The following is a 24,155-nucleotide window of genomic DNA, read 5'->3' as shown; positions in this document are numbered from 1 at the left end:
GGAAACAAGAACTTATAAATAAAAGTCTACTGTAAATGAGCCAAATAAGAGAATTTAATACATAAGTTCTAACCATCTTTCCAAAGGATACATGGTGGAGTACCAATATGAGAAGTTGTCTCAACCTTCTATGCGTATATATGGATATATGCAACTTACATATATATATATATATATATATATATATATATATATATATATATATATAATATATTTTTGTAAATATATATCTTTTTAACTTTAATTGTTGCTCATTACTGGGGCTGTCTGTTGAAACTGGAAGTGATATTTTGGAGTGATTACATTGGCTTGTATTTTCTCTTCCAATTAAGGCTACAAATCTGAGGTCTTCATTTTTCACTCCACCCTTCTCTGCCCAGAGTCTCACTTTGGTCTTCCTTTTCTCCTTGCTGTCTATTTTTTTCTGCTCTTATGTTCCCCAGAATCTGAGCTAGAGGTTTGTGCCTTGAACTCTCTGTCTTCTATTCAGACCCCGGCTCTCCAACTTCTTCCTGTTCTGCATTTTCTGTTCTCTTGGAAAGGAATGGGAGGAAGAAATGAGCATCTGAGAAGCTAGTGTTAGTGATACTTAATGTGGAAAGTAGATATTTATGCTGTGTTGATACGCACTGTATAAAAACTACTGTGGGTTATAGTTCTGGAGTGGGCATCAACAGGGACTTGCAACAGTTGGTCAAATAGTTGTGAAACAAGTACTGCATGACAGGGGGGTTATTCACAAAGTCAAGTAGTAGTTTTTCTGCCACTGCTGTGCTGTGAGCCCCTGTAGCTGTGATTAGGGACTAACTCATGTGAGAATAGCTCTGCTGAAAAATATATGCACTAGGATTGAGAGCAGAGGCCTTGGAGTCTGATCATTGTGAGGATGTAAGGCCTAATCTGTTTGACTTCTGTGCTTATTACTTCTGAGTATTCAAAATCAAAACATCAAAGAAAGTTGTCATGTTTTTCCCTGCTGGGGAAATGAATGAAGATTTGTTTTTGGGTTTTTTTTTGTGTGTTTTCTTTCTTTCTTTCTTTTTTTTTTTTTCTTCTTTTATTCCATTTTCTTTTTTAAGTTTCATTTGGCCTGAATGGTAGACTTTATCCAGGGGGCCCTTTTGAACAAAGTATAATTGAGTATAAATATAGCTGTAAGGGAACACCTGCTGTAAACACTGATAATTTTAGATGAGTATCTTTTGATTATATGAGTTTGGAGACACGTGTTAATAAGCTTTGACGAAATAGGGACTAGATGAGTGAAGACTGAGTTGTATCAGGTATTAAAATCCCAAGAAGTGTGTTTGGTCTTTGCAGCATAAAAGAGCAGAGAACTGATACCTTACTGCCTTCTGCTTTATGTGATTGGCAAAAAAAGAAAAAAAAAAAACTATTTTAGATTTCTGAATGCATGTCCTGATTTTCAAGGCATCTGAGCACTTGCAGTTCTTTCCTTTTTGATGCTAAAAATCTAAGTAGGCCATATAGATTTGTGCCTGGGTAATGCTCAATGCAAGCTGTAGATCTTATTTAGCACTGAGAACAGAAAATAGGTACAGAAAATCAGACCCTTGTTCTGGTGCAGGGTGATGCTGGGGAGCTTTAGTTTTATTCCTTCTATTGGTCTTGCAGAGGCTTAAAAGAGCATTAGAGTCAAACTGTGTTTAAGGAGAAACAGTGATAGCTCACTGAAGGAAACAGCAAGAGGGAGTAAATTTGGTACAGAGAACTTTGGCTCCACAATCACTGAAATATTCCAAGTAGTTCTTCAGCAATAGCCTTGCTTTTTCTTAGAGTGTTAGACTGGAACAGTTATTTATAGATCTATCACACACATATTTTTTTGTGGAAAATAAGGGAAAAGTAATGTGAAAATATGTCATTGCAAGGAAAACAATTTAGTGAGAAGTTGAGCTGGTTCTCCCCATTATTTATGTAGAATGGTGTTCAGAAAAGTATAGCCTGTTGGAAAGGACTCACTGTACTAAGATGCTCCTTCGAGCTTTCCATTTGAGATAGATTATCAGGAGTCTAATTTATGGCACTTAAAAAAAAAAATACAGGACAGGTAGAACAAGAAATCCTACCCATCTCACTGCGTTTCTTCCTTTCAATTTTTTTTTGTAATTCTTCTCTAAGTTACAAATGAAGGATTTCATTCTTTAGTGATATCTGCTTGATCTTTAAAGGGAAAGATCACCATGCTCTTAAACTAGATCTTTTGTTTCTGCCTCACTGAGCATAATTTGCACTTTTTAAGATCAGTCTGTGGAAGCATTTTGTTAAGAAATGTACTTGAAGACCTGTTAAATGTACTTGATACTGCATCAGAAGAATTACTTTCTTCTTTTCATAAGGGATGGGGATTTGGTGTTACACATGCAAAGCACTGAGTTTAAAATTGCTCTGTTCAGCTGGAAACTCCCTCATATTCATAGCTGAACAGTGCATGGATTCTAATTATTCCACTGAAACCTATTGAAATCCATCTTATTGAGAAATACTGTACTTATCAGTGAAGGCTGTCAGGATCTACTTTCTAAGGGTGAATGTTTTATTACTCATTATATTGAAGAAAACCACATTTGAGTATGATGGAGTTGTGATTGTTTTGGTGATGCTTTCCAAGAACAACAGATACAATGTTTCAGTTTAATTCTCTTTGAGATAAATAACTTCTGTCTTGGTAAAGTATTGTGCATCCCAGTAAGCGTCTGTTTTTCAAACATGGAAAATCATTTACTAACTTTTTTTATTTTTGTATTTTTTTTTCCTATTTCTCATAGATTTGGCAGGATTTTATGTTTGCTTGTGCACTGTATCCAACAGACCAGGATTACCTGGAATCAGTGAGAGCAGAAGTTTCTCATCAGGTATTTTGTCCATGTGATCTGTTTCTCATAGTCTAGTATTGACTGAGAGAACAATTTATGAGGGCTGCTCCAAAGGTAATGCCTTCTTATTATATTGGCCCATGTCATCAGAAGTGGATGTTAGTGGAATGGTAGTAGAGATGCAGCCTTCCTGCCCATACTCTGTTACTCATTGTTGCTGAGTAACAGATGGCAGCAGAGGGGCAGTATGGCACCTGACACGGAAGTGTGTATAAAGCAAAGGTGTGTCATTGAATTCCTCCATGTAGAAAAAATTATACTTGGTAACGTTGACTGATTCTTGTTGAATATTTATGGAGGCCAAGCAGTGGATGAGAGTACAGTGAGGTGGTGGGTGGTGTGTTTCAGCAGTGGTGACAGCAGTGTGAAAGACAAGTCATGTTCCAGGTGGCCTTGCAGGTTTTTACAAATGCAGCACACAAGTTCTTATTCATTACTAGGGAAAATGCATAGCAACTGGTAGTGGTTCTGTTGAAAAAGTGTTTTGCGGCTGAGAATTTGCTCTATTAAATGGTATGAGTTCTTTATATCTGTTTTATTTTCAGTGAAAGTAAACAGGAGGCATTACTTTCAGAGGGACCTATGTATCTTCCCAGAAATTATTTGAAAGTATTTGTTAGTGTACGTTTAAGTAGCAGACATGAAATGTAACCATGCTCTTTAACTTGCTTATAGTAGCGAGGCAGAGGTATTGGCCTTCCTCATGTCCAAACTGCTCTCGAGGATGTTTAGAGTGAGCTCTAGTGATATTGACTTGTCATAGTACAGAATTTACCCTTTGTATGTGGCTGAATGGATGGGGATAGAGCTATGTGTGTGTATAGTAGATGTGTGCCAGGATATTAAGTATATAGAAGTTTGGGCCTGATCTGGAGCTGGCGGAAAAGTGGACAGACTGGATAAAAACATGGGACTTGTAGACACAGCATATGTAATATGCATGTGAACTTGTAATTAAAATAGTAACAAATAGATTACTAATACTGTTATTTTTAAGATAAATAATTTTGTTTGACTTCTGAAAATGAATTCTCTTTCAGATAAGGCGGTTAAAATCCCATCCATCAGTTGTCCTGTGGAGTGGTAACAATGAAAATGAAGCAGCAATTGCAAGCAACTGGTTCTCCATACCACATGCTGACAGAGAAGTCTATATCAAAGATTATGTGATGCTTTATGTGAAGAACATCAGAGAAATAGTTCTTGCTGTAAGTGATTTAAAAAAAAAAAAAAAAAAAAAGTGGGGTGATATGGCTTGGCGAGATGTTTTAATGTTTGCAATTTGAGCAACTTGGGATTTCTGTGGTCTTTTTTTTGGTGTTTTTTTTTTTTGTTTGTTTGTTTGTTTCTGTTTTTGTTCTTGTTTTTTAAATAATATTTGAAAATGAAAATTAGCAAGCTGGTGAGGAACTGCACTTTCCAAGCTTGTGTAAGTTACTCTTTAAACTCAATGCTTCCTCAAAACGAGCCAAGAAATTGCTTTTGTCTTTAATGCCCTGTGATATGTAAGGATGACCTGAAAATGTAGACAGTCCTGCCTCCTTTTTCTTTGTCATTCAGTGCACTCCACAAATGCCTTCACTTGCAGTGGAGAAAAATCAACTTGCCCATTAATTAACCAAGATGATCAATTTCCTTTCCAGCATGATGTTACTGACTTCAAGGTAGAATAATACTAGTCTAACCTCTTTTGTTTCCAGGATGAAGTATATTTGATGTTATGAGGCTTCTTGATCTAAATTTTTCCTTGCACTAAGCTAGGCAATCAGTATGTACGTGACAGTGATGTTATTGCTTGTTACTAGAGGCCACTGACGTTGTCAAAGTAGTTGTACTCTGATTCATAGTATCTTTCTACTTGAAAGGTGGAGAAAAAGGGAAATAGTGAAAATGGGGCATAGGAGTGAAAGAACTTGCAAAAAAGGATCTGTTCTTGAGATGTTACATATTCTAAATGTTAATGGTGTCTTACAATCAACATGTTAAGCAGAAATATGGGTGTCTGTATTTCTTATTTTTTTTGAGCTTAGGGGTCAGTGCAGCAGTGCTGTGGTGCTTCTATCATTGGCTGCATGGCTTGGATGGCCAGAGTGTGTACCACAAAGTGAGGTATTCTGGCTTGGTAATGTTTTTTGTTACAGTTTACTTGTGTGTTATTTCTGTCAAGCCAGGGCACTCCTTTATTTTGAACCCATAGATTAAATATTTTGAGTGTCAGAAGGAACTGTACTAGTTAAATGATTTCAGATTCTGTACAATACGCCTCCACTATGAAAATGATCTACAAGAGCTGGGGCTGATCAGCCTGGAAAAGTCTCCAGGGAGACCTGGTCATGGCCTTTTGGTATTTAGAGGGGAGCTACAAGAAAGAAGGCGACAGACTCTTGAGCAGGACCTGTAGTGACAGGACAAGAAAAAATGGTTTCTAACTTAAAGGTTTAGGTTGGATGAAAGGAAAAAGTAAAGGTGGTGAGGCACTGAAACAGGTTACGCAGAGATGTGGCAGAAACCCTGTCCCTGGAGATATTCAAGGCCAGGCTGGACCAGGTTCTGAGCAATGAACCTGTTCATTGCAGAGGAGCTGGACTAGATGATCTTAAAGAGTTCCTTCCAACTCAAACAATTCTATGGTAATATAAACCAGCTGAGGAAATCTGCAACTGCTGACAGAACAGGACTCTATCACTTGAAAGACTTCTAAGTATGAGCTAAAGCCGTTGGGGAATTTAGGGTATCCCGTAACAAATTGTACTTCAGTTGATTGTTAATTACTCATGTCCAAAATATTGGAGAGGGATGGATCTATTCTTTCTTAAAACGAAACACATATCAAAGTGTCTGTATTGGAGACAATTGCTGTAACTTGTGACTGTGGTAATTCAGCCCTCTGTCTTACAAGTAGAGTGACAAATTATACCTGCAGAACAATTCCTTCAGTACTTTGTAGAGTACTGATAAAAGATGTTGTGCACTAAATCTGCCGAGATTATAAATAAATGCTGCTCTGAACAGTCTTAAGTGTAACCCCTGGTATAGTCTCATCTACTTTGATGTGCTGAGTCAGCCACAGCGACTAACCTGCAATGCTACTGTGCAGTCATTGGTAGCAGAATACCTTGGTTTTGTTGAGGCTAAATTTAGTTTATTTCTTAATAACAAAGTGGAAAAAATCATCATGGTATTGCTCCAAAAGCATGAGAAAAGCAATGATTTTACATAAAGAGGTCACAGTACTCAAATATTAATGTACTTTAGGTTTATTTTTCATGAGACACACTTTTAAATAGCTTTCATTAAGTATTTAGAAGTATATGAAGATAGCAAATCTCTTGATGTGAGGAAAAGAATCCCTTAGAACAGCAGAGCAAGCAATATCATGCCTAACTGTCTTCCAGGAAAAGGAATAAGAAGCTAATTAAGCTAGTAAACATGATGACTGTCGCAAAGAGGACTGTTTCCTAAATGGTGACTCAGAAATTTGGAAAAAAGCATGTTCTTCTTTGCCGTCTTCCTTTTCAAAATACATTCCAGATATTCATATATCAAAGCCAATCATTTTATGAGGAGTAGTGCTGATGTTTTGTGGTTTTTTGTTTTTTTTCCTAATCACAGGAAGATAGAAGTCGTCCTTTTGTTGTATCCAGTCCTACCAATGGTTTGGAGTCCATTAAAGAGGGCTGGCTCTCTAAGAATCCTTATGACACACATTATGGTGACACTCACTTTTATGACTACAGCAGTGACTGCTGGAACTGGTTAATGTATCCTAGAACTCGTTTTGCTTCAGAATATGGATTTCAATCCTGGCCATCTTTCAGTACGCTGGAAAAGGTAAGGCTGATCTTCTGAACCTTATTGTTCTCTCTGCTCTCATTTAGTGAGGGTAGTGAATCTCTTTCAAAAACAAACCAGAGCATCGAGACTGAAGCTAGGATAGTGTGAGGTGTGGTATGTGACAGGTGGGATGGAAGTGTGTAGTGTTGTGGAGGGAGGGGAGGAAACTGGACTGTATCCTTCCTCAGTGGTTGAAAAATTGGCTTTCTTGTTGCAAGAGAAACCAAGTTTAGTGCAATTAGGGATGTTTATTAGGACTGCCATAATAGAAACACTCGGGAATGGTCTTGAATATTTTTCTAATTAACTGAGTTGTAAAAATTATTTTCTATTTGAAACCATTAACTGGTACTTTCCTCCATTTAAACAGCTCAAGAATCTTGTATAGATTTAAATGTTAGGTTGCTGCCCAACCCTGGCTGCTAGCTTAATTCCAAGTGGACTTGTCTTACAGGACCTTCTTCCCTTGCATGTGATCTATAAAAGATAAGCAATATTATCACACGTTATAGTGAAACATCAGGTGGCTGTGCTTGATTGATGGGAGAATGTTAAGTGACTTCTAATTTTAATATTAGTTCTTTTTAATGTTTAGCTCAGTAACGATTACCTAGTGTGTTTCTGTGGCTGTGTCGGAGGTTTATTTAGGAATACAAAACCCACAACCAGTGCTGATTTGTGCTGAATTCTAACATTTATTAGTTCTAATTGCTTTTACCTATTTGTTTGCTTATATTCAATGCATAAAGAAAAAAAATACTGGAGAAGGTTTGATTTTGGTCTCCTATCAAGTCAAGATACTATGTACTGGTTGATTTTTCTAGTTCAAGAAGAGATGCATCATCCTGTTTGTCTGTCCATTTGTTCAGAGATGAATATCATGTTGATATGCATGCATCTGAAAGGAGTCCAAAATGTTCCTTTCAGTTTGCTGGGTTAAGTATATTATCTGAGACATAATCAGTATCATCATCCAAATTAACAAAAAGGAAAAATTTTCAATCTGACCTACAGTAGAACAAATTTAAATAAAACGTTACAGAGATTGTAATTATGATGAAAGCTTAACAGAAGTAGCTGTGTGAGCTATAATGTATTGTTGTCCTAAGTCGAAAAAAAGAACAAACAACTGTTTCATGTTAATTTGTTTCCAGAGGCAGATTATTGTAGCAGGTTTTGAATGTATGTTACTAGAATTTATAGCCCTGTTAGCTTTTGATATTTATTAGCCTGGAAGGAATATGGCTTCTTACTTTCGAACATACAAAATGCACATCTTTATGCCTATGTCTATTTGACTAGAGTATGTTCTTTCATCTCCATAAAGTGTTTCTCATTTACCGTGAGCCCAAATTAACCGTTGAGGTCATGTGGTCACACTCAGTCATAGGACAAATAACTGTAATGCTACTGAGCCTTTTGAGCAGGTTCAAAAGCACTTTCTATTTTCAGGTGTTCGTACAAAGAGTACAAGCAAACAGAGGTACTGACTAAAACATCTTGCTTGACTGCATGAGGTGCTGTAAAAATATGTTGCCTACTTTAATGGTTTTGAGTGGTGCCAGAGGACTGTCATAAATACCTTTTCCTGAATAACCTGTCAATCATCATTCAGACATTTAACTTATGTTTTTAACAGGTTTCCTCCAGGGAGGACTGGTCATACACAAGCAATTTCTCTCTCCATCGACAGCACCATGAAAATGGCAATGATCAGATGCTTCAACAGATTGGGTATCATTTCAAGCTTCCCCAGACTACAGATCCCATAAAAAAGTTCAAAGATATGATTTACCTCACTCAGGTAACAGTGATATCTTCAGTATGAGTAGCTGTTCGTATTCATTCAAATAGTTACTATTAGTAGTTGAAACTGGACCTAATCTGTTAGTTAATGTTCAATCATACAGAAACAATTTCTGTACTGGAGTACTGGAGAGTCCTGTATGAATTGGAACAGGCTTGTCTATCAATTGCTGTAGAGAATGCAGTTTCAACAAAGAAGAACTGGTATACTTGGAGAATTTTGCAGAAGCTGGCTTAGTCAGGAGAAAGTTAGCTGTGTGTGCTATCTTGATCTCTGTCCCCTGCATTGCACACTTACAGTGCTGGCTGGGATGCAGACATACTGGTCTTACATGGTAGACTTCCTGGGACTGCTGTGCTAGTCCCTGTTTTAGATAAAGTACATTTTGCTTTTCATGTGGCCCATGGAGGCATATTGCTTCTATTTTTGCCATAAGGAATACATTAGCTTTTGAAACAAAATTATTTGTAGAGGCTGTAGTTGTCTGTGAGATCATCAGTAGCTTTTATTTTGTTGTGGTCTGAACTATTTTTATTATTTTGTTGTTGTTCAAATTAATAGGTTGTGTTTTGCTTTTCCTCTGAAGTAGTTTTTGCCTCACACTTGCTTTTTTTCCTTGCAATTTCTATGTGACTTATAGATGATAATATTAAGCAAGTCTGAGGTGCTGTTACTTTTTTGTTGTGTTCCAAGAATTTCAGAAATGCTCTTGATGGGAATAACCAGATTTGACAAAGTTTTTGATGTTTGAGAGCTGCTGTCAGCAAGTTTTATATAAAACCGAAACAGCTGGTGAACTTTAAGCACCGATGACAAGAGAACAAGGATAGATGATGCTGTGAAAGTGAAAGCAGGGGTAAAACTTTCACAGTGAGGTCCTGACTCAGAAAGCCATATGAGTTTCTGCAGGGTGAAGTCTATAGAGGCTTTATGAACAAGTTAAGCAATTTTAGAACACCAGAATTGCAAAAAACAACGATGAGAATAAAGCTGGCTCTCATAGTTAACTAGAAGGATAATCTTTATTCTTTAGGACAGCTCAAAGGTAACTTTTTCCTTCATTTTGTGACTTCTTTAATAAATCCCCATCCTAGCTAATACTCTTTGTGATGAAAATAACTGGTTATTTAACTTCTATTGAGAACCTGGCTAATGCATGGTTATGGAAAGTGTTCTTTAAAGATCAGATGGAAAAGTTGGGAAAAATGTGAATGCAGGTGAGAAAAGATTGCTCTTTGGGTGCACAGTGTTGAATGTATAAAGGGTATTTGTGTCTGAAGGTATGTGCTCTTGCTGTGAAGTCTGTGTTATACATATTTTGAAAGTAAAGTACAATAGAATAACTTTTTTTTAATGTATTTGACACAAGGTGATGCAGGCTCAATGCGTAAAGACAGAAACTGAATTTTATCGTTCTAGTCGAAGTGAAATAATCAAGGGAGAAGGGCACACAATGGGAGCTCTGTATTGGCAACTCAATGACATCTGGCAGGCCCCTTCATGGTCTTCCTTGGGTAAGTTTTGCAACAATCTGATAAAACATACGAACCAGTCCTTGATTTCCTCAACCAAGGAAATATCAGAATAAGAAGTAAGGTTCTGCGGTCTCTCTTGGCTGACTTTGCACACTTTGTTTCCGTCCATCCTTTAGAAGTGCTTTCTAGAAGAGTATTTTATAGAATCATCCTGCAAGTCTACCAGAGAGGATAAGGAAAGAAGCAATTCTTTATTATGGAAGTTTTGCTGCGGACGTTCAGATTTAGTAGCCACCAACTTATAGCCATGTTCTGGAAAGGTTTGGTTTAGAGAATTTAAAATCATATGCAACTCCTAATTCTTAAAACATGCTTTTCACACTTCTCCTAAAGAAATAAGGAAATCATTGAAGACTGATAAAGCTGTCTACTAGGAAACAGTGATAGTTAACACTAGGGGTACAACCTCACTTTCCAAACAAATGTATGAGTTTTTTTGTTTTTGTTGGTTTTTTTTTTCCTCTTGGAAATTTATGAGAAGTTCTGTTTCCAGAAGGGCCTGGAAATCCCTGATTATTCTGGTTGACTCAGCTGTACAAAGGTGCACCCACTCACCTTGTGTGAGAATAGACTGAGCAGAATAGGGAAGAGTAAGAAGGAACACCTATATATAAAATTATGCTTTGTACAGTTGTAATTTGGTGATTTTATTCTCCCTTCCTCCTGTGGTAAAACAATGAGAACAGGTCCCTTCAGTAGGCACTAGTGCATTGTCAAAAACCTATGGAACCATGATCCTGTCCTTAGAAAGACTGGACATACTATCTAGCAGTTAGGCATCTAGATTTCTTCTGTAGTCAGTTGGAAGAGATGGTTATTGTGTCCTCCGCTGTCCCATAAGTGGAATGAATTATTTTGCTTTTCATAGTACTTCATATGACATCTCTCACCCAGCGCATAGCTCTGTGGAAGTTCTTCGTAGGAAAAGACCCAAACCACTAGTTGTGGTTTGGTTTCTAACTTAATGTCAGGTGAGTTGAATCACACTTTGCGACTTAATCATTCAGTTAATATGCTATTTAGCTGGACTACACATGATATGATATACATATTCTTTTTAGAACATAGGAGTGGAGTAAGGAGGCATATGAAAAGGTAACTCAATTAGGCAGTAAGAAATAGGGAAGGAATGTGTGGTAGGAGAGAAGTGGCTGTGTTTCATATTCTGAATGTTTTGTCTGGAAATTATTTTGAAATGGAGATGCTGTTCAATGACAGTAAAACAGGACTTCAATTTTATTTTATTTTTTATTCTAGTCTTAGTTATTTGTCAAATACTCTGTTTCTGAAAATATTTCCTTAAGAATTTTGTGTGTGGTGAAATATGAATGGACTAGAAAAAGCCAGGAGGTAATGTGATGTTCTTGATCTGTCCTTAGAAAAAAAAAATAATGCCATTTGGCCTTGTTTCAGAAACTTGGCTTACCCCACCTCCCCTGTCTTACTTTTAGTCCTCTGGGAGTTGTTTGTACCTCTCACTTTTTATATATTCATCTAGTACGGAACAGCCACCAACAGTGAAAAACAAAGCAGTAGAAGAAGAAAACTATTTTATTTACAGGGGTCCGACTATAGAAGTCTTCTTTCTGGACTTATATGAGGAAAGAATATCATAATGCTCATTTTTGTGACTCTAGCAATGACTAATTAGACTTTCAGTGGCTCAGAATAAAGAAAGATGCTTGAAAAAATGTATTTTTGTAAAGACAGAGGTGTTTTGATAGATGAAGTGATTGTGAAGACCATAAATATGTATTCTCAAGTAGGAGCTGATGTCATTGTAGAAAATACATCAAATACTTGAATTATTCATGTGTTGTTGAAGTTAGCTTACAGAAAAGAAGCTTAGCAGAGAAGCAGCTGTCCCTTTGTTTTGTTCTGTTTCCTCAGTGGAATGAGGAAAGGTTTAATATTCATTTAATTAAGCAGTGTAGTAGAGGGATTTTTTGAAATGCTAATAGCTGAAATTATGCAAAACTTCAGATAAATTAGTTTTATTTGCACTTCAAAAACATGTTTCTGCATCTTGGCACAGTGGTGTCACCGAATTCCTCTTATTTAAATCTGCTACTTCACAGAGTCCCATGGAAGTGGTTGTATAATTTCCTGTACCAAGCGGAAATGTTTCCTCATGAAACGGGGAGCAGATATCGCCTTTCACATCACCTTCTTAATGTTTAGTAGGAATAAAATGCAAACAGTGCAGTATTTCTGTCAACTGTTCAGAATTTAAGAGGTTATACTACAGCTGGGTTTTGTTTGTTTGCACCTTGTTCTCAGTCCTGCAATGAGTGTAAAAAATTTCTGGGAACAGCCAGAAAGGTTGGTGACATCTCTTTGCAAACCTAATTTTGGTTTCCTTTACTGGAGTTCAGTTTGACAAAAAGTGCAGACCTGTGTTATTATCTGGAAAAAAAATGGGAAACTTGGTTTTCTTCTAGAACCCATTTAATTGTTGGGGGAGAAGGAGAAGGAAAGCCACTCCAGGGCTGATTTAGCTAACTTTGGGTTGTTGCCTTTGTTAGGCATACCTGTAACAGGAAGGTTTAGACCCAGAAATATCTCAGGATAGCTATTTGATGTCCAGATTTCTGCCATTTATTTTTGGAGCAGGAGGAGTATTTCATATGCAGCTTGCCTAATTTTTAAATCAATAAATGTGACTCTGTGATGAGCTGAAAAATGCACTTTTCTATCAGTGAGTTTCTGTACTGTGTGAAGTTACTTTGACGATAGTATTACCAAGATTCTACTGCTGGAAAAGTTACCTTTGAAAGTCTCTTTCTGTGTGAACATGCTCCAGCAGTGTAGCTTTGTTCATCAAGTGGCTGTAGGCTTTTTTGGGAAAGCATATATCAACCTTAAAAAGCTAATCTCAGGTTTGCAAACACATTAAAACAATAGCTATAGTAGTTGAGCCCTAGAATGAGTTTTGATACGGTAAATTTTTTTAAGTGTTTGGCTTATTTGCTGCTGTTTGCTGATTGTAGATTTCTTTTTATTTTTTCTTGTTTGCTTGGTTGTTTTCTCCCTGCAAAGGCATAATGCCAAGTTTACTCTGTATTGTTTTCTCCACAGTACCAGTTATCTGAGGATCTCTGTATTTACTGACTAGGTAGAAAACCTGTTTTTCCTTTCAGTAGCTTTTGTAGTGTGGTTGCATAAAGAAAATCAGTCAGGAATGAAGGCACAGGGGAAATGGAGGGTCAGGCCCAATAGAGGATAAATAGGAATTTATAATATGCTAACTTACAGAAACTGCTTTACTTCAATTACGTTGTTTGTTGTTGTACTTAAGACAGCAGAAGTCTAGATTTTCATCATGTAAATTAAACTGAAGGAAAAAGCTCAAGTCAGCTGGCACTGGAAACCTCAGCCCATTTTGGGCATATTGTCTGTGCTCATGGAGGGCTCTGTCTGAGGCCTACAGAGAAAAGCATCTGTTGCACAACATTTGAAATTCCTTAAAGTCTTGTGGCAGTCCTGAAGGCTTCCAAGATTTCAGACCCTCCCAGAGCCTGGGCTAGGGTACATTGTTCGTTTTTCATACAAGGGTGGCTGCTATTATTTTTCAAATAAGATACTGGCCTATTTTGGTGTGTTTTAGGTAAGCCATTCCCAGACCAAACCTCTAATCTGTCCATGCTTTATGGCCCACAGAAATAATTTGATTTGGAGGAATTGCACTTCAGACCAGCAATGCTTTCTACCAGGAGCTGTTCTGGGAGTGAAACAACATGGCTTTGTTCATGTGCTGAGTGGCATCAATATGCTCACTATGTTCATCGGTGCAGTAAACTGCCTGTTTTGAAGAAACTGTACAGCCTCTCCTAATATAATTTTTCAGGCTTTGTCTCTTCAGTTTGCCTGAATACAATTAACATGAATGCCATTGTTGTTTTGTTGGCAACAGTCTGATCTTATAACAATTTTATATGACTTTTCCAGGCAGATTCAAGTTTTCTTGTCTGTTCACCCATCTAAGCTGATTGTGAGCTTGTTTAAAACAAGGTGATATGCAGGGTACTGAGCTGGAGCTAATGCACTTTGTTCTCCAAGGAGCTCATTCATGTGTGTGTGGAGTGCAGGCTGAACATGTTCAGGTCTGCCTATGAAAGCCACAGACACACCAGACACACCCTTTCTGGACCTACATTGCTCTGGATATGAAGTTCTTAATTATGAGGTGTTCACAAGCAAAAAACACTGGGGTGTTACTGGGAATAATTTTTCAGCATCCCTGAGCTTCAAATCTACCATATAAAACAACCAGGAAAAAAAAAAAAAGATTTCTAAGTTTTTTTTTGAATGAAAAAATGCATCTGACTTGCTGTTTTTAGTGCTATTTCAAAAACAGTTGAGCAAAGAGAATGAGAATGCTGACAGAAGATGCAAGGTAGAAAATAAACAGAGAAAGAAATGTTTCAAAATGTTTGTGTGGCAGTGTTTCATCTGGCAAAGTTACTCTCTTTGGAGAGGAGACAGAGTTTATCATTTTTTCTCTGTTAATGACAGACTGTCAAAATATTAGAAGTAATGAGTTATAGTTTTCCTCTAAACAGGTGAAGCAAACTGACTTATCTCCAGCATGTCTTCAGTAAATCCCATACACTGAGCTTTATTTCTAGACCTTGTCAAATTCATTTTGCCAAACTTGGAGCTGTCCTTAGTTTGAGTTCTTGGGCTTCATTGCTTCTGGCCTTCTAAGGAAGAACTGAAAGGAGAACTGAGAGAAAGGGGAGAGGGAGATTAGGCAGACTGCTGTGTCTGTCTCCTTACTATGTTGGGTGTTGGTGGCAATGCCACTAATGCCTGTGTCTTTGCATGTATTCTCAACAACACAGAAGGTGTAGCTACTTGCTTAACATGTACTATGCTATGTCAGTTCTGTTAAGGTCTCTCGTGTTTGAGCTTTCCTTAATTGAATGACAGAGAATCAATGGTAGGACTAAAACTTTTTTAAAAAATTTTGACTTTTTGGAAAAGCTCAGGAAAAATGTTTAAAGAGCATCAAATTCATTCCAGAGGAGAGCCATGCCTGGAAGGAAACCAGATTAACTTTTGTTGTCCTCTTTACCTGATAGGGTGAAAACTGGAGGGGACGTTATGCTGCTACAGCAGCACCAGATAGCAAAAGAAGGTATTGTGTGCCAGGGTGAAGTTGTTTTTTTTCTGAATCTTTCTCCCTATTAACCCTTTCCCAGAGTATGGTGGAAAGTGGAAACTGCTCCATTATTTTGCCCAAAACTTCTTTGCCCCACTGCTGCCTGTGGCCTATGAAGATAACGGTGTGTTGCACATCTATGGTGTCTCAGACTTTCACACAGACCACAAGCTGACTTTAAAGGTAAGTGACACCCCTTCACTTACTCTCAATGTCTCTTGCTAGAGAATGTCAGCTACTGAATACAGGAACGAACGCACCTTCATATAGATGAACTTCTATAAGTCCATTCCCTTACTCAACAGGATGCAATTTACTTGTGAACAAAGAAGGTCTCATAGTTGAAGTGGCAATTGGTGGCCATGAATTAATAGTGAGTGTGAAGTAACTGAATTTAAAATCTTTGGCTTTAGGAGAACTACTTCTAAAACCTCCACCCTGGATATGGGGAGAACTGATTTCAGGCTGCCTAATAGTATCCTGGGAGATGACTTTTGAAGCCATTGGACTCCGTCAGTGCTGGTCACTTTTTAAGTATCACCTTCTGTGAGCACAGGAACAGGCAATTCCAAACTGCTTGACATCAAGCAGGTGGGGCAGAAGCCTGGCTTGGCTGAACAAGGATCTTCTATAACTTAGAAAAGTTCTAGAAATAGAAGGTGTATGGCTGCTGGAACCAAGATCGGGCAACATGGGAAGACTATAGGGATGCTGTTTGCTGGGAGAACATTTGTGTGGCCAGAGCTCAGTTAGAGCCGAAGATGAGTTATGTCAGATAACTCTGAGCAACTTTAGGAAATCCATTTATTTGCCTTTTCAAATCAGGTAGAGGAACTTGAATGAAAGAAAGAAGCCAACAAATTAGTCACTTAATAACTCCATTTTCCAGCACACCCCTGACAGAAACTAGCAACCTTTTCCTCTCAGGGAGCCTAGAGGTTTAAAACACCAACATAACAAACTTTTAAGGTGAGAAGAGTAACAGATCCAGACAGACTGACTGCAACATACATGTCTGTTAGGTTATGTAATGGTATTATTATTCAATATTGATTGTTTAAATCTTTTCTTGTAGAGTTTCTTCCTATTAGAGGTGGAAATCATCTGATACTGTCAGAAGAATATCTCTTCCAATGAGTACCAGGAAATCTAGGATGATGGGTTGTTTTTGCAGATGTAACTTTTCTTGTGCTAAGCTTTGTGGTGTTTGAACAGGTCATTGTGAATTCCTGGAGTTCTCTGGAGCCAGTATGCACACTTGCCAAAGATGGTGTGACTGTTAAAGCACAAAGTGCTTTTTCCATCTACAAGGAGCCCATAAATGCCTTGCTGGAAAGATGCAGAAATTGTACCAGGAAAAGCTGTGTTGTTTCTTTTTACCTTGTGGGAGAAGATGGAATCCAGAGTCCAATAAATCATCATTTCCTTTCATCCCTGAAGGACGCTGTAGGATTGGAAAAGACACAACTTAGTGTAAGCCATGTTAAATTCCTGTTTTGGTTTTGCTGATCCAAGTATTTTGAGTTGTTTACCTCTTTTAGTTTCTGCTTCCACTCAGTGCTCTGTCTCCTTAGCTGCAGTAATTTAGCTTCTATGCAGAGGAGTTAAAATCACGTGTTTTTTTTCTGTCACCACTATCTGTATCTGAGTAACACTGTTTCTCTGTGTGTGTGTTTGTTGTTGGTTCTTTTTGTTTTGTTTTTTAAATAATGAAGTCCCCATTTCATTTGTTTTGTCTGTCTTTCACATTACTGCTGTAGCATTGCTCCCTTCATTCTTCTTGTCTCCAGACAGCACATAGCATTGTGGCAAAGTGTTTTTTGGCTTGAAAACATCAATGTAGGTTGGTACTAGGTCAAGGTTGAGTGTGGAGTACATTAGTGTCAACAGTATTTCTTCTTGCAGTGCTCGAGCTTTTTTACGTCAGTGTAACATTGCTAATATGCAATATTGCATACTCATTTCCTTGTTCTGCAAATCCCTGCCCTCCTGACATGGGGATAAGATTTGCCTAACAGTGGTTGTTTCATAATATCTGTAAGGTGTGGCAGTCTTCTGAACAGACAAAAAAGCATTGAAATTTTCCATGATGTTTGCTTACTCCATTTACTGCTTTTCCCTGCATTTCTCCTGTTCCTTGCAAACTTACTTCTATGAAAGTATATGCAGGCTTGCTCTCTCTGTGTGTACGTACTCTTGCACACACACACATTTGGATAAGCTTCACTTTTTAGTATGTAAATCGTACTGCAAAATTCTTAGTCAGCAGAGTGGCTGAAAGGGGACCCGTGTGTTCTCACATGTGGCTTCCAGGCTGCAGCCTTTCTCTTTAGTGCTAAACTAAACAAGGGGAGAATAGAGGTCTTTAATCTCTTTAAATCTAGACCAGCATAATTGCTTTACAAAGAGAAAATAGGATAGGTTTTCCCCTCTTATCTCTTTGATGGCAGCAGGGCCTGCATTCTGAGTATACAAAGGAAAGAAACCAGCCTGTTATTTATTTATTTTTTTCAGCTGGTGGCACTATCTGCAGTTTGAGTCATGCTGGGTTTTCTGTTGGTTTGGGGTTTGTTTGTTTCTTTGTTTTTTGTTTTTTTTTTTTTTGTTTGTTTTGAGGATGACATCACCAATAATAAAAGCTCTGCAACTGGAGCACTGCTGGGGAAATTTCATGCCTTTTTCCCATGGTTGTGTTGTCTCTGCAGGAGCAGCCAGTCGGGATAGCTAGCACGGATAAATGCGGAGTAGTTATTTTAAGAACATATGCAGCTGTGATTTAAAAAGTATTTCTGTTTCATAAGGTGGTGCTTCTATACATAGTTACTAATAATCCAACTGGACTTTCAAATATATTGCTAATCCAAGTGCTACCCTTCATAGTGTTGTTTACTGTTTCTTCCGTAGGCACAAAATACAAACCACATGTACTTTTTCTCAAAAATTGAGTTGTTTTCTTTTAAGCAGGATGTATTTTTTGCATTGTTTGCTCTCTACATCTTGGTATTTAAAAGCGATGTAGCACAACGTTTCTTGACAGGGAGTGGAGACCGCTCCATGAAAATACATCCTGGTTGTGCTTTTAAGCCTAAGAGATTAACTACTGATAGAACTTCATATTAGGCCTTGTTCTGATATTTCACAACATAGCTGCCTTTGCAATGTAGCATAAGGGCTTCACTGCCCTATTCCTATAGAAGAGGTGACCTTTTGTGTTGCTTTACCATCTTTTGCATCTATGTGTTTCTAATACTGATGTAATCAGAAAAACCAGCTACTTTAGAGCATAAATTTGTGGTTATATGCAAAGTACGTAGGAAAAGGGGGAACTCCACAGAAAATCATCACAGTAAGATTAGGATACGGGTTCTGAGTATCGATCATATTACTGTTTATTTGGTAATTTTCAAAAGAAGATAGTAAATTGAAAACACTCCTTAGCATTTGTCACAGTCTGTGTTATTCTGAAGAAAAGCTATAATCGGCATTTGCAGTTTTTGCATGGTTGTTATGTATTTGACCTTTTAGTTCCAGAATGCATTTCATTAGTAGAACAGGAAAATAACTTTAATCAAATGCGTTTTTTCAGTCTGTTTTAATCACAACTTCTTCACAGTTTGAGTGTAACTGGCTGTTCTTAGTAAGTATGTTTTTCATTTTTCTTTCTTTTTTTTTCTTCCAGGCCACTGTATCCCAACAAGATGATGTCTATATATTTGATTTGCAGACTACTGCAATTGCTCCATTTGTTACTCTGGATGTAGGGAGCATAAAGGGCAGGTTTAGTGATAACGGTTTCCTCATGATGGAAAAGAAGAAAGTGGTTATTTTTTATCCTTGGGAGCCTACCAGTGTTGAAGAACTAGAAAAGTCGTTCACCTTGACTTCTTTGATGGACGTTGCCTGATGATTTTGTTCCAGATGACAAGACAGGGAGAGGAAAATCTCAGAAGAATTTGACTGTAGTTGAGGTGACCTGCGAGATGAGATGACTGAATGTTTTGTTCTGTGATGTGTGAATTTTAACTGCTGGTTCAATGTAAAAGATACCAACAACACAGCTTGCTTTTAATATGTCTGATGCATTGAAAGTAAGGCTTTCTCAGGTGATTGGAGAATTACAACCCACACAAAATGGGAGGGCTTAGTTTTCTTCTCTTCTCACTGGCCATCTCAATGCCATGGTAATACAAGCTGTGGCTGGCTGCAATGTGAGCATAGATGAAGCAGTTGTCAGCTCCAGCCACTCCAGGGGGCTCTGGCATCTTACTGTAAAGGAGCAGGAGCACAAGAAAGCAGCTGGCCAGCACCAAGTGAAGGATGGTGGTGTTCTCTGGAAGCTTCCTTGCTTCAAGCATGCCACCCTCATGGTGCAACCTTGTGAGGAGTCCTTGAGGGCAAATCTTGCTGTACAGAGTATTGTCACTCAGGAGAGGTCAAGGGGCTTTCCATCTGCTCACTATTTATGGGGTAAGATGATTGACTCGAGTCATATTTTATTTTTAGGTGTATTCTCAACTGGCACTTGGCTGTTGAACCAGGTATTTACTGTAAATTCTTTCAGCCCCCCTAGTTTTAGACAGATTTGTGGTCATTAATCTGGTTGCTTGTGCAGGGCCTTATTTGTGAGGCCAGGCTGAGGAAGGAAGTTGGGAGAAAGAAAGAAAGGAGGAAACACACCATCACACACGGTTGCTGGTCTCTACGTACCACTGCCTCATATAGTCCCTCTGTGTGCTCCTCATTGCAGTGGCAACAGGAGGCCTGGAGGTGTTCACGAAGCACGTAGATGTGGTGCACAGGGACGTGGTTTAGTGGACATGGTGGTCAGGGGTTGATGGTTGGATCTTAGAAATCTATTCCAACTTTAATTATATGATTCCCAGACAGCTGCAGTCACAAACTTTGTTTGCTCATGTGGGTTCCTGCTTAGTGTACCATGGTACGAGATGTGCCTGGCTGTGAGAAAAGGAATGAGAGAAAAGTTGTCAAAGGTGCAAAGAGAAAGAAAGCAGCAGGGAAAATAAATGGTTATTGAGAGGACCACAGAGTTTGAATTTCCTCTTTTTTCTCTGCTAAATGCATAGTGCAAAGACTGATGTTCTCACCTGTGCATTGCTGCTACCTCCTGGCACTCCTTGTGAGCAGCCTGTGCACCACTCTGGGCCTTCTCTCCTCTCAGAGGACTTGTCTGAGCATCATGGAATTTTAACAGCAATAGAGCCCTATATAAGGTAAGGGTGGAAAAATGTAACCGCTGTGCAGAAAGCATGGGATGAATATTATTATTAAATACCACTGCAGCATATTAGGAAAAGAAGAGGTTGGTATCGATACCTTCCCATCTTGCTTGGATATAGAAATGTCTCTTCCAGGAGCATCTTGCTAGAATTTCAAAATGGCACTTAATAGCATTCAATAAATAAAACAGACAGAATTACTTCAAAGAATATTGAGAGGACTATCTTAAGACCAATGATATTTGTTCTAAGTGCATCTTGGAATATAAATGACATTTCAGAGTCATAGAAGAGAGCTTTTGGATTTCTAGAAGCTATAAACAATGAACTTGGACAGCTGTGGACTTGTTTGGCCTGCCATGAATTTCAGGCAACATCGTAAAAGCTATGATGTGGTTCATCGATAATGGGAATGGCAGTGCAACCAGTGCCCATCTGCAGTGTTATACAGAAAAGTGTATAAATGTGGTTTTTATTCTTCTTATAAATGTGGTTTTTATTGCTGTTGTGTTTTGCAGTTACCAGATTTCTGAAGGTCAGAAGTGCCCTAATTCTGTGTCCATTCTTTCTCACTGGAAAGCTGTTACTGAGCACTGTGTGCTGCCACAGAATATTTATAATTGCTTAACCCAAGTACTTCGTCTCAAAGCAGAATTTAATGGAGGAGGTTCCCTTCCATTATGGTCTTAATATCCTTAGTATGTTCTTTTGGTTTAAGTGTGTTTCAGCAGATTTGTATTTATAGGTGCTGTTTTCCTCGCTCCCCACTGCAGCAGTGACTGTAACATCTACCTTGGTTGACTATTATCCCTTGGTGCTTTTGCTGTGATATACTTACTTACATTGTTCTGCTTCTGTCTCAGATCAGGGCAAGGACAAGAGCACAACAGTGAAGAGATGTTTGGAGTATCCATCCTATCTACACACCATCCCTAGTCATCTGAGTGCTGCTGCAGAGGCTCAGCTGCACTTGTATTGCCAGGTGTATCTGATGGGTTGGGGACTGGCAGTGGTTGGATCAGGAAGCAATTGGTGAGTGTCATGGTGCATGTCTGCAGTGTCATTTAATTACTGGTGGCCCTGTCTTCTATCTTTTCTTTCAGCATGTAGCCTTGCAGTACTTTCAGGGATTGCTGGGTTTGCTCATGCTCATGTTTTTTTCTAATGGATGGAGACTGCTTCCCTGCCAGGCTCCTGCTGGGCTGTTCTCCGCCAATGACAAAAGCAGCTGTCAGAGTTCCCTTCAGCAGAAGCCATGACCAGAACAGAACTGGAGAGCAGCTTTCGGTAGAAAGCTCTATGGTGTCAACTAAGGCAATGCCCTAAAACTAAAACTGGTCTCTGACACCAACTTTGCCCTGAGGAGCCGCAGAGATGGTCTGTCTGATAGTGAGGGAGTTGCAGAAGACGCCTCATTGTTGATGCTTTCTGCCACTCGAGGAAGGCTTTTATCTTCTTTTTTTTTCCCCTCTCTTATGTTTACTACTGGCCATTTCTGGAAACTTCTGGGTTTTACATCCCTGGTTTTCAAGAGGTGTGTACCTATAATTGCTCTCTAAATATGTGGGTTTGTCAGCCTGTGTTACCTGTTGCTTGCATAGCTCAGGGTCTGAACAATTTGTCTGCTTAAGAGGCACATCTTTCTTCTGCACTTCTATTTCTGTCTTTGGAAATGTGTAGCAGAGTAGCTTCAGTGACTTACAGCACCATCAGTTGTAAGGAAACAGGTAGGTGAGTTTCTTGGTCTCAGAAAGATACAGGGCTTGTAGCTTATGAGCCACTGAGTCATTTAAGAGTTCTATGGGCTTTGGATAGTGCACATACTGCAGCCTTGCTCTGAGCAGGGCATCACGTTACTTCATAACGCTGGATACAGAAAAGCATCTCCTGGAATTAACTTGTGCTGTCTTTTGCTTGTAGCTGTAGGAATCTTTTGAATCCAGCAAAAGTTTGGATGAAACTTGCAGCAGTCACTGCAGGACTGTTCTGCTTTAAGAGAATTGTGCGTCCTAGAAGAGCTGGAAGCTGTAAGTGAGCATTGGCCCTTTGTGCCTTGAACTAATGAACAGTCACCACTGTTCCTTGTCACATCAAGGGAGAGGATTGTTTTTTTCCTTAAGCGTAGGAAAACAGCACTTCACCAGCCCAAGAAAGGGAGAGCAGGCATTTCATACATCACTATAGGCTGGTACAAAAAAGTCACTGGAAATTCACAGCCGTGGCAGACAAGGTCAGTTGAACTTTCTAAAGAGTCTTTTTAATGTCAAACATAGAGAAGATCTGTAGTGTTCTGTTGTCACATTGTATTTTTGCTCTCTTCCCTATTTCTGGTATCTGTTGCTGTGGTACAGTAGCAAAATAATGCAGCAGATCCCGATTACTGCAGGTGCAGATCAGCTGCATTTCAGATTTAGGTTCTTGCTGTGATTTATAATTCAGTGTCTAAAGTGTCTAAAGGTTGCACCTGTCTTTATTCTGGGGGAAAGTGTTTAATTAAATACCTTTGTAGGTATTTCTAGATGAATCTCTGCCAAAGGCACAGGACATGTGACTAGCAGCTCAGAGGGGATGCTTAAAGTTGTTAGTATATGCGGTTTGGCCCTTCCTCCAGCCTTACTGTTCTATTTGCTAACAGCAATGCACTCTAGGCTTCCTGCACAGTAATGCAGTAGTGCTTGGAGTAAATAGGAGCTCGGCAGATTGCTGGAGCAGTTTTCCTAAAGGTCCCGTTGGGGGAAAGTTAAAAGTAACTCCAGAAATGCTGTTTTGGCTGTTCCTGTACACGTTTAGAACAAACACACACTTAGTGTTTCAGAACTTTAGTTAATAACAGGGTCTGGATTTTTGTTTCTCCAGGGGTGACATGGGGTAGAATAGGGACAATCCCTTGTGCTACAAGCCTGTAACCGTACTGAAGGAAAACACGAGCAATGATTAGTCCTTGTTACTACCCTGTGTTGGTGTGGTCTTCTCAGTGCTGGGTGGGACACAGTTTCCCCATAACCCAGTTATGCACAGGAGCTCTCAAGCACTGAACTTCTGGGTTCTCTCATTTGTTTGACCTGTCACACCTGGGGAACAGGAATAGCACTCCTTTCTTGCATAAGGTGACATAAGAATAAATCTGTGTATAAGGTGAGCTAATGGGATGTATAAATCTCTATTAGTGGTTACCTGTTAAGAAGAATACAGCTATTCTACATGTTTCTGTTGAGACTTGCACGTGCTGCTTACACTTTTCTCTTGCAGACCACGCTTCCTCTGTGCTTGCTTCTTCCTCCTGCCTGCATGGAGGCAGCAGTGCTTGGGCACTGCCCCTTCAGTGTGCTGCCTGCCTCCTTCCAGGTGCCAGAAGAACAAGGCTGCGTGCCCTGCAGACCATGACCTCCTGCTGATAAGAATAAAGGTAAAGCAGGAAGAGCAAAGCTGTGTGCTTGAGCATTTCCTTTGAACTGAGCCAAGATAAACATGGAGCTCTCCACTAAATTCACTCTGCCGGTTTAGAACTATAAAAGAAGAAACAAATGCCCCTTCCATCAGGCAGACTGACACCTGTAGTGCTGCACTGCCAGCTGCTGGGTTCTCCTACCCCAGACTTCTGCCAAACTGTGGGCTGTGCCTATAACACATGCTTAAGATGCTGAGGGTTAATGCAGGTGGGAGAAGTTGTGACCTGACCCT

General features: G+C 39.0%; 1 protein-coding gene across 5 annotated transcripts in view; it reads left to right on the top strand.

Annotated features, from left to right (window-relative positions):
• MANBA (mannosidase beta) overlaps window positions 1-24,155 on the top strand; it is a 50,379-nt gene that overhangs the window by 24,507 nt on the left and 1,717 nt on the right. For 2 of the 5 annotated variants that reach the window (XM_015862094.2, XM_015862096.2), the window contains exons 10-17: window positions 2,790-2,876; window positions 3,938-4,105; window positions 6,510-6,728; window positions 8,371-8,535; window positions 9,908-10,052; window positions 15,278-15,420; window positions 16,453-16,710; window positions 18,917-19,329. In XM_015862094.2, the coding sequence (XP_015717580.1) occupies window positions 2,790-2,876; window positions 3,938-4,105; window positions 6,510-6,728; window positions 8,371-8,535; window positions 9,908-10,052; window positions 15,278-15,420; window positions 16,453-16,710; window positions 18,917-19,141 (1,410 nt within the window). In that variant the 3' untranslated portion in view covers window positions 19,142-19,329. Of the gene's footprint in view, window positions 1-2,789; window positions 2,877-3,937; window positions 4,106-6,509; window positions 6,729-8,370; window positions 8,536-9,907; window positions 10,053-15,277; window positions 15,421-16,452; window positions 16,711-18,916; window positions 19,776-20,321; window positions 20,469-21,337; window positions 23,881-24,155 lie in introns of those variants that run through there. The other 3 variants (XR_004307055.1, XR_001555116.2, XR_004307056.1) reach the window with 3 other exon arrangements.

This window comes from Coturnix japonica, chromosome 4 (assembly GCF_001577835.2).
Source record: "Coturnix japonica isolate 7356 chromosome 4, Coturnix japonica 2.1, whole genome shotgun sequence".
In the NCBI taxonomy this organism is placed as follows: domain Eukaryota; kingdom Metazoa; phylum Chordata; class Aves; order Galliformes; family Phasianidae; genus Coturnix; species Coturnix japonica.
Note: the sequence above shows the minus strand (reverse complement) of the source record. Positions and strands in the feature narration are given on the sequence as shown.